This window comes from Catharus ustulatus, chromosome 4 (genome assembly GCF_009819885.2).
Source record: "Catharus ustulatus isolate bCatUst1 chromosome 4, bCatUst1.pri.v2, whole genome shotgun sequence".
Taxonomy (NCBI): Eukaryota; Metazoa; Chordata; class Aves; order Passeriformes; family Turdidae; genus Catharus; species Catharus ustulatus.
In genome coordinates, this window is record NC_046224.1 from 54,839,556 (window position 1) to 54,850,727 (window position 11,172).

The window sequence follows — 11,172 nt, forward strand, 5'->3', positions numbered from 1 at the left end:
TAGTCTGGATTTTCTTATCATATATACCTTGAATGTTCCTGACTATTCTTGCCTTGAGCTCCAAATCTTTTGAACTGTATTGTACATCTTTCAAAAAGCCATACAATTGTTGTGTAGTAAATTGTTATTTAATGTTTTATCTTCTGATAGGCATCTACTATTGCCCTTGTTACATTGTATTATTTGGGAGGAGTTTATTCCTGTCTTGCAGTTGAACTCCCGGAACCAACTCGGATTCTGCGAGAAGCCCTTGGTGGGCTGAGAACAGACAGATTGTGTACACATGGGGATGAATTTGATGATCAGGTGGTGGTATATATGTGTGCATATATTCATCAGTGCTTCCCATTTTGGAGGAAATCTGTATGGTAGGGGTGATAGGGTTTTTTTAATCTCACCTTTAATGGAAAGGGAGCCTCCCCAGCTGCTCATGTTCTTTACTGCAACTCAATGAAGCCTCAGTGTTAGAAGCAACACTTTGGAGATGGAAGATGAGATTCAGAATGCTCCTTGGGAAATCTTTCAGTTCATGGTGTTGCAAGCACAAAATGTGAACTACTGTCAAAACTGTGAGCCGATGTGCTGAACAGAATACCTGTCTCACTGAGGCAAATATCAAGCAAGGCTCATGCAGAATTGGTTTCACAGTTGTAATATTACTGGTGTTTTAAATTCAACAAGTTCTTGTTTCACTGTAGCCTGTTAAACCATTTCAAGGTTCTCCAAATCTCTTAACACCTCCTATCAGTATTCTTATTCCACAGCTAGAATAAAATTTCAAGATGCCAGATAAAACATTCTTTACCTGAAAATGCTGATCAAGCTTTTTAAAAAACCCTAAAGTATACATGCAAATCTTGAATTATATCTAAATTATTTCTGATTCAATTAAGATGTAGACCTATGAAACATACAACCTTGATTCCTCTGATTTTGTTCTATATAAAGGAGAAGTTTCCTTTCAGTCCATACTGTGAAAACTTGGTAAATGAGAAATAACACCCTGTACAAATTCAAAAATATATTTACAGTGCCAATCTTTTCTTTTTGAAAGATGAAGTAATATTTGATTTCTTCAATTACGGTATGCATACTAGTTTTAGAAAGAATAAAGAGAGCACAAGTATGCAAAATGCCCAGCAGATATTTGAACTGCTTCATAATAGACAGTGCAGAGGTGAAAAGTGTAGTGCAGCTGGTATAAGGGAGTGACATGACAGATACCAGTCACACCTAGGTTAAAACCAGCAACGTGCTACTTGGGCTTCAAAGATGTGACCTGATGGATGATCTTGCAGCAGGGTTGTAGGGTATATGAGGTATTTCCTGTGTGTAGCATTTTGAGACTGTAGTTACTGGCTGTGGAACATTGTGAAGGGCATTTATTGGGATCCTGGGACTGGGGGGAGTTCGGGTGCCTTAAATTGCAAACCACGGTTAAAAACCTAATCTCTTCAGAGGCCTCAAACAAAGCGGATATTTATACTCACTGGACACCTCTTTGTTTGTTCTGGCAACTTATCAATGCTAATGTAATACAGAATGCAACAAGGAAAGGGAGGAAAAGCTGAGACTCAGTACTCGCTCTGTTACCCAAGCTGCAGACTTCCATGTTCTTGGGCTGTGCTACTGACACAGAGATCTCACTGCCCAACCTGTCAGCCTCAGGAACAGAAGAGGCTTTTCTCATCCCACCTATTAAAGATCCTTCATATGGGTCTGAATGTGGATCTTGAAAGTATGTTGTTAAAGTGAGGCAGAGGATCTTCCCTGATGCCAAAGAAGAGGCTGCTGATTTCCTTCTAGACCTGACTCTTGAACTTTTAAAATGTATCACATGCAAATTTTTGTAGTCTGTATCAGGCACAGCCACAGTCATGTTTTACTGCATGTGAGTTACTGTGAACCTGTGAAAATGAGAGGCCAGCTAGCACCTCCATGGACCTCATGTAACACTTTTAAAAGCTGGATTTGCTGACCACAGCTGTGTCAGCACTTAAACTTAAGTTGTACAGATTTACAGTGTAAAGTTATTTTCTGAAAGAAAATATTAAATTATTATCTTGTTTTTATCGATCTTTTGCCAAACAGGAAATGTGTTATGATCTGCAGAGAACAGGGCTGCTTTAAGGCACAAAACTGCATTACTAACTTCAGTGTCAGAACAGTAGTACAAAGGTCAAATGCCACTTCTGAGCTGCAGTAATACATCAGATTTGTTTTATCTGCTGTGATTTACTAGCACTGGGTTTTAAATACCAGTTGCCATCACTGTAGCCACACAGCTCCTCTGACAAATGTGTGTTCTGCAGTCAAAAGACCAACATAAATTAAGTACATTCCCATGCTTCAGCACTCTCTACCAACTACTCTGTTACTGATTTGCACATACTAGAAGGAAAGACAAACCAATTTCATGATGATAGCTGTAAATCCACTGCCTCTAGAAAGGAACAGAGAGGAACTAGGGTCCAATTAACCATGATGAGACCAAAAAGCCCCTACAGAGCAAGGTTCACAGTGGCTGAAATTGTCATAGATTGAGGAAGTCTTGAAATGAGCGTGCTTGTAAGCTATGTACCTGTGACTGCTGCTGATCTTTAAGGTAAACTGGAACCTGGGTGTGAAATGCTTCCATGCAGACTTGCACCAAAAGTCATGGCCTGAAAATGGCAACTCCTTGTTTTTATATTGGTTGTAATTTTGAGCACTGAAGCTGGGCATGATGGAGAGGGATGTCAGAAGGTAACATCTCTGTAGTGATCTTCCAGTGCTTGTTAAAGCACACAGAAATACCACTTTTTGTAAGCATCCAACCCTTGACGAATTCTTCAGTTTTTCCAAGTAGTTTTTATTTACAGCTCAATTTTGAATGCAGGTAGTTGAACATGGATGTATATTGTTCAAAGAAGACTGTTTCAATTTGTTTCTGTTTTGCTATCATATGGGTTTAGATAAGAACTAAACAACAAGTGACATTAGCTACTTAATCTACCATGAAAACATCAGCACACAAAAGATTCAGTCTAAATTTAAGATACACTATGAAAACCATTTAGCGCACTATGAAAGGAACAAAGTGAATTTTCAATCACTGGGAGTGTCTCTATTGTATCCTTCATCATTCTGAAAAAAATGAAACATTATTATGGGGAAATCTGGTTACAAACGCCAGTTCTAATAGTTGAAAAAAAAATGGACTACACAAAAATGTCAATATTCTGGGATTATCCTGCAGTGCTTCAGGGAATAAGGTATGAAGAACAATGGAGATGTTTTTAATTCTTACATTTATTTGGTTGACAAGAAAGTTTAATGGAAACAGATTGTTTCACAAATGGAAATTATACCATTACTTACCTATTTTGTTGCACATGATGCCGGATAACTGGAAGCCAATCCTGATTTTCTGATTTTCCATTGATTTGCAAAATTCTTTCTCCCAAATTAATATTCTGATATAAAAATGGATTTTCAAATTCGATAGTAGCACACGATTTAACATTATCAAATTTTCCTAACCAGCTGTGCTGCTGTCTTGGAGAAAATCATGGAGGAGATGAAGCATTCCCCTGAGCAGAAAGCAACCATCACTGACTGTATTTCTCTTTGAGGCATCGTTGGCCACAGAGAAAAGCATGCCCTTTTCAACCCACTGCTCAGTTGTTTCCTCAGTGGCAAGGGGAAGGAAGGCAATGCTAGGAATATAGAAAGGCTTTTGTTTCACCAACATGCGTCGTTTCAGCCAAAGGCAGAACTGAAATATAACACTAATGAGGATGAATGACTGTGGATAACACTTCGGTGCCCTGTGGCTCCTCGTGTGCCACCCACTATCTCATTTTCTCTGTTTTCACATTTCTGTGCAGTAGAACGTTCCCAGGGTTTAGCACTTGGGCGGAGATGAGAGATTTTTGTATGACCTTCTCCGTTTTCCACCTACCCTCAGCTGCACCCCTGGGAGATCCTGCCAGCTGCGGGTACGGCTGATTTCTGAGTCACCTTGCAATTCGCTTGCAATTACTTGCCACCAAGCAGGACCTTGGGGGTCACGGCCACCTCCCATGGGAACACGGCCACCTCCCGCGCTGTGGCAGCGGCGCTTGTGCCCCGTCCGCGGTGCCCCGGGGAGCCGGTCCGGAGGGAGCTTCCTGCCGTCAGCCTCTGGGACACGGTGACCCCGCCCGTGTCTGTCACCCCTCGCCTGTGCCGCAGGGTGGCTGCCGTGGCTGTGGTCCGGGCGGCATTGTCCTGCCACCGCGTGTCTCCTCGGGGAAGGCGCGGTTGCCTCCCGGCAGCGTTTGGAGCCAGCAGTGATCCCTCCCAGCCAACGGGCTGCTGTGCTCCGGGACTGCGGCTGCACCAGATGTAGCATTAATGCTACAGCTGTTAATTGCTACTACATCTGGGATCACAGGTAGATGGAGGCAGTGTGAGCATCCTGCTCTGGTTCTGTCTGTTTGCTCAGAGGAGTCTTCTTTTGCTCTCTTTGGAGCTGTGTTTTGTTTCCAGAATTTCCTCAAAATCTGCCCATGAATGCTACTATTTCATTATGTGTTTGTAGTATCTTACTGCATAAGGTACTGCAACTGGTAACTTCTTCAGGGCAAGCGCAATGTTACCCATTTCCTTTCTACTATACCTTGCACAGCAGAGACCAGACACGAATTGTGAACACTCCAGCCTCTAGCTGCAAAAGTACAGCAGCCATCTACCAGATAGGAGATATCTGAGGATATTTGCAGTTATAGGGATGTAATTAAAATGTCGTTTTTCTGGTCTGCATAAATGCTTCTCTGACATCTTTTTCTGCTAGGTTTCTCAAGCCCAAATTCAGTATCATTATTAATCATTAGCATTTTACTCCTTGTTCTTGCCTGCCTGAGCTCCTGCTACTGTCAGCAACCATCAAGATCATGGAAGGCCAGAAAAGAACATTTAGTGGTAAAAAAGTCAAGAATACTAAAGATAAATCCATGTTGATTATGTCTACTTGTTCAAATGTCTCAGTCTCTGAATGCGAAGAAGTTTTGTTGTATGCGCAGCCAGCAGCACCACCCTGCTGCTAGGAAAATGTGATTTCCGTAAAATATCTGACATATTTTCATATTTTTTATTTGCAATGGGGTTTGTCATCATTACTGTAAAGTCCTGTGTCAGCATGTGGAATGGAAAAAAGACTTATTGCTGCTCCCTGCTCAGTCCTTAGAGTAAAATGCTATTTGGACCAGAATTCTGACTTACTTTTCACAAACTTTTTCTTTAAGAGTTTCTACTGAAACCAATGAAGCCACTACAGATATAAAAGAGCATTCAAAATGAATAAAAATACTAGATTTTATGGGACACATATGAAAGCCCTAAGAAATCAGTAAGAAGTATGACATGGATGTAAAAGTCTGGCATAGGCCCTACCATTAAATGATCTGATCAACATCAATGCCACTCTTCAGTGTTAAGCAATATTCTGCAGGTAGGTATGTATGTAGAAATGCGGGGAAACATTTTCTTTAGGTAAAAATATACTTTATTGATAGTATACAAATGTACCAAGGTTTAACAAATTGAATCTTATTTTCAACTATGTTGCAACTATGTTTGAACTTCTGTTGAGCTTCTTTACACAGGGTCCTACTTGACACCCTGACCTCCAAATTGGAGAGATGTGGGTTTGAAAGCTGGACTATTTGAAGGTTAAGGAATTGGCTGATTGGATGCTGACAGGGAATTGTGAGGAGTGGCTCTTATGTCCAGGTGGAGGGCTAGTGACAAGTGGTGTCACTCAAGGTTCTCTTGGGACTGGTGCTCTTCAGTATCTTCCTCAATGACGCAGAGAGTGGCATGGAGTGCATCCTCAGCAAGTTTGCAAATACGAAGCTGAGCAATGCAGCTGATACAACAGGAGGGGATGTAATCCAGGGGAACCTGGACAATCTTAAGAAGTGGGCCCAGAAGACCCTCATGAAGACAGTCTGTTTAGCATTGTTTAGCACATAGAACGCACAGGGAAATCTCATTGCAGCCTTACATGACTTAAAGGTTGTTCATAAAGAAGAGGGCTTTGCACATGGATGAAGAGTGATAGGAAAGGGGGAATGGTTTTAAACTAAAATAGGAGAGATTTAGGTTAGATGTCAGGAAGAAGTTCTTTACTCAAGGGCATGGTGAGGCACTGGAATACATTGCCCAGGGAAGTTCTGGATGGCACATCCCTGGAAATGTTCAAGGCCAGCTTGAGTGGGGCTGTCACCAACCTGATCTAGTGGATGGCATCTCTTCCAATGGCAGAGTGGGGGTTGGAACTCAATGTTAAGTTCCCTTTCAACCATTCTGTGATTCTGTGTATATATCTAAACTGTGTGAATCAGCCATAGTATAGTCTGCCACAGTGTAACATACAAGAACATTTATTTATCTAATGCTAGAGAACTCCTTTTTATAGGTGCATTAACCAACATACACATGAGGCTTTATTTTGTATTTCGTCTGCATTTGTCAACTGCGTCAGCTTCCAAAGGATTCCAAAAACATTTTCCTATTAAAATTACTGTGAAATGATAATTTAGAAGTTCTATTTTTTAAATTTTTATAAGCAACATGCTGAAGACTTCTTGTCAAGCTAAATTAAAATTTAGCAACTGTTTTCTGGCATAATCCTACATTTGAGAATTTTTAAGTAGCTTTGTACTTTATTGGAATCTCTCCTAAAACAGTGAATGAAGTCAGAGTCACTCATCATGTTTGCTTCATTACCGATTGATAAACCAGTGCCTTCAGATGATGCCATTCCATTTAATGAATTGCTGATGATCCCCATTGACTGCATCTGTATTGAAAACAGGAGAATAAGTACAACTTGTAACTACACGTGCAACAATTCTTCAAAATGCTACTGCAGAAGACAGCTAAGGTGTCACTATATTGGGCTGTGCTACTCCAGATCTTTCACACAGAATAACATTGTCTTTTTATCCTTATGGTATCTCTGCAACTTTTAAACTAGGCTGAAATTTCTTGATACGCTAGTAATGAATACTTCATATAAGTTGAGGAACCCCTGTTTGGTAATCCTTATTTCCTCTTGAAGTATTACAGCAAATCAATCTTGAGATTTTTTAGCCATTTATTTTAATGTTTTCTGTGGAGGGAAGTTCCTAACATGAGCATCCACCAGTGCTGTTTATTTAACCAGGTGAATTCTGCAGATTGTGATCACCTCTTAGAGTAGGTGCTTCACAACAAAAACAAATTTAGAATTTTTCTGTTTTAACAGAAAGACACAGATGCAAAATTTGGAATGCATTAATTTTTGTAATTGTATTTCTCTGTAGTGCTATATCCATGGTACAGAGAAGTCAATACTTCAAAGATTTCCCTCTTGATAATGCCTTCAAAGGTGTTTTAGAAAAAATAAAGCAGCTAAACATACCAAAAGTATGTAGCTAGTTTAGAGCTTGCTTCAGCTACAAAATGAAGCAAAAGTCAAGCTTTGAGGTTGAACACTTCTGAACTTTAAGACCATTTTAACCCAGAACCATGGCTGTATTTAGATGATGAAGTTTCCATTTGTAACTCTGAGTCACCCTAACCAGGACTGCGTTTTATAATAGGGTACAATTCAGCCTATTCTAGTGATGAGCTGCTTACCATTTTAGAGCTTGTATTTCCCACCTGTTTTCATAAAGTTGAAAGAAGATCTACTAGTTTAAGATACTAGTTTAATAATTTTTTAAAGTGAAACAGCCTGGCATTTTAGCCAATCTAGAGAATGGGCACACAGATTTCATTTGTTCAGCCAAAACCACAGTTAATGATAGATATAAATGCACAAAAATTGTAAAGGTAGTAATGAGTAGCCAGTAATGAGAAGACTATGGAAATAACAAAGAAATGGAAAAGAACGAAGAGTTTAATCCAATGATTTATATACAATCTGCCATAATTTGAATTGGAGTTTTGAAATTGTTTTGTGGCTGACATCAGACTTAAGCAATGCCACTGTTGTCTTGAAGAACTTATCCCAGCATAAAATTATTGCCTTAGGAAGGAACTCTTTGCATCAGACAGCAGTGATACTTGAATTACTTAGAATGTGAATCCAAATAAAACTTCATTATTAAGCATTTATCATGGTCTACCCACATCTTCTCTACTGGCCTAGAAAACTCAAGTCATTACTGGCTCATATATGAAGCTCCAAAAGGCTCTAGTCTTTGTACTCGTGTATGTTGTTCATATATTTCATATTAAGGAAATACTGCCTCGCAGATATGGACTCCTATAATGCCATCTACATATCTGCCAACCTATAACTAAGTCACATCCTCTAACAGAAAGATGACTATATCTGTAAAAAGTCCTGCATTTTCCTGACTGAGAACCTCCAAGACATTGCCCCCTCCCTGAAGTCACCCATGCCACATATCTGGTATAAATAAAAGCTACATCGAAAATCTTGCCTTTTCTGTTACTTTCTCAACTCCAGTCTTCAGCTCATGTACCATATTGCTGATTTGCTTAGCTTTGCTAAGGCTGTCATCAGGTAGCTCTTGATGGTGCTCAATATGCTGGTTAAAGTGGGAAAGTGGTTCTTTCCAGGCTTGCAAAAGTTTCAGTATCAGGTGAGTTAGTTCTTCTCTCTTATAAATTGAAGCAGTAGAGAATGTCTCTGTTACTTTGCAGCAGATCATATGAATACTCTTAGTCTCATTGTGAAATCTCAGTGGGATTAAGATTTACATCTGCAATTCTATCTCTGGTTATTTTTATACATATAATAACACCCAGAAGTTGTATTTGTCATGTTTTCAGCTAACACAAGCAGGGCCTCATCTCTCATTGCTCTTCCAGGGGACCTTCTAGAAGGATGTCCTGGGGAAAGCTCCTCACTCCATCACAACCAAAAACCAAAATGTTAGCACTTGTTTTGTCTGTCTTTTGCGAGCAAAAGTTTCTCCTGCTGGTGTATCCCCAACATCATGATTTGCTTTTTCTCTGTATGAACAAACTCTTCATACTCTTCTCTGAAATAATAATGATTTTTTTCCTCTTTGCCCAACACAATTGTGATGTAAGCAAATTTGCTGTGCTTTTCCCCTTACTTAACTACTGATTCAGCGATGACTGTTATTTCCTTCTCCTGTTTGCTTTTTATACTTTGCAGTGATACTGATTAATTTAAATTCTTTGCCACACATACAATTTTCTAAGTTTCTGTTCCACAGAGTTTGCCTCAACAAAATCGAAGGATATCTGTCAGTCATTCTGACAAAGTACTACTGCAATATCCTTATTATAACTAGTATATATGATCCAAGCATAGGTAACCACGTACAGATTAAGAGTTCTAGTTATTTACGATTCATGTACAATACTTCTGTGATATGCACCTGTTTGGGGTCAAAATTTAGCAGCCTCTTTCATCCAGATTGTTGATGAAGCTCCGGAAGCATAAAAACCTCTCTGCCTATCTCCAGCCCGACTGGAGTGGGGGACCATTACAGCATGATGAATGAGGTATTTTGGGGTTCTGACAGGACAAGAGGTATGTTCCCCTTTCTCCAGGGCGGGGAGAAAGAAGACGATGTGACCCCCAGGGTGCCGTCGCTGCCCCCAAGCCTCGGGGTACCCCCTTCTGCCCCGTCTCTGCCCGCCGTCGCCACTGTTGCCCTTACCGGGATTTTTTGGGCGTATTCTTTGCCGTTGGGGGTCAGCATCCCCGACGTGTGGCACTTCCGAGCGGGCCTTCCCAGCTCGTTGTCACGGGGCGAAAGGTGTTTTTCCTACGGGGGAAGAACACCTAAACGCGCACCGAGAGCAGCACCACTCCCCTACATCCCCCACGTTTTCCCCTATCCCGCCCGTCGCAGCCGCTCCCAGGGCAGCGCAGCCCGGCTCTGCGGCGACGGGGCCGGCCCGGCACTCACCAGCTCGGCGTAGAGCGCCGTGGAGAGGCTGTGGATCCTGCCCGAGTGCCGGATCACCCGGTCCAAGAGATCGGCCACGGTCAGGGGGTGACAGCCGGCATCCCCCGGAGCGCAGAGCAGCAGCCACAGCAGCGCCAGCGCCGCAACCGCGCCTGCAGAGAGGGCGGCGGGGTCGGGGCGCGAATGTTGGGGTGCGGGATGTGCGAGGTGTCGGGGTGCGGGATGTGCGGGATGTCGGGGTGCGGGATGTGCGGGATGTCGCGGTGCGGGATGTCGGGGCGTGGAATGGCGGGGTGCGGGATGTGCGGGATGTCGGGGTGCGGGATGTCGGGATGCGGAATGTGTGGGATGTGCGGGATGTCGGGGTGCGGGATGTCGGGTGTGCCCCCGCCCGGCCCGGCCCCGCCGCTCGCCCCCTCGCTCACCTGCTCGCCCGGCCGCCCGGGCGAGGGCCACGACCATGGCGCTGCGGAGCCGTGTCCGGCACGGAGCGGCTGCGATGGCCGGCGATGCCCCTGCATGTCCTTTATATGGCGGGATGTCACGGCGGTCACGGGTGTCCCCCTGACGCTCAGCCCGCGGCCGCCCTGAGCCAGCCCACCCGGAGCGGGGTCACGGCTCGGCGGGGGGCGGGAGCGTCCCTCGCCCCGACCGGACCCACTGCCCTCGGCAGCCCACGGACCCGGCTGGAATGGGTCTCCCGGGCTCGGTGGTGGCGCTGCTACCGACCCTGTCACAGCTACCGACCCTGTCACAGCCCTCCCGTGGGCAGAGCGGGGGCGGCTCCGGCCCCCCACAATCGGCGTGGCCAGGTCAGTCCCACGGCCGTCCCAGGGATAAGGGTCGGAGAAAGGAGCCCAGGAAAATCGCTTATGCCCGCGGTAATGGGGTATACAAAAGAACAGGAGTGGGCAAAATGAGGGGTAGAAGAGAAGCCTGGTGGGATGGCATTCATCTCTTAGCCATCTCTTCGAATCACGCTGTTAAGATCAGACCTGCTTTTCCTGCTCCGTTGCAGGGGATGAGAGGTAAGACTGCTGAAGATGTAGTAGCTGGTGACTGCATGTTTGGTGGTGCAAATATACCTCAGGATGGCTGGTCCCATGAGGCTAAATGTTCAGGGAGTAGCACAGCAAAGGACTTAGATCAGGATCCCCAAACGGGTGCAAGTCCCGTGGGCATGGTTGGTGTCCTCTATTTTGGAGCATGAGATCCTGAGCAGCCCTCAGGACATGTAACAAAAGTT

General features: G+C 43.6%; 1 protein-coding gene across 1 annotated transcript; it reads right to left on the bottom strand.

The window, feature by feature from the left end:
• Positions 1-6,391: 6,391 nt before the first annotated feature.
• On the bottom strand, positions 6,392-10,489 carry LOC116995545 (prolactin-like). The gene is made up of 5 exons (XM_033058354.2): positions 10,352-10,489; positions 9,927-10,078; positions 9,675-9,782; positions 8,460-8,639; positions 6,392-6,826 (listed from the first exon to the last, which is right to left on the bottom strand). Exons 1-5 carry the CDS (start codon positions 10,386-10,388, stop codon positions 6,632-6,634), a joined length of 672 nt encoding a protein of 223 aa, XP_032914245.1. The 5' UTR covers positions 10,389-10,489; the 3' UTR covers positions 6,392-6,631.
• Positions 10,490-11,172: the final 683 nt, after the last annotated feature.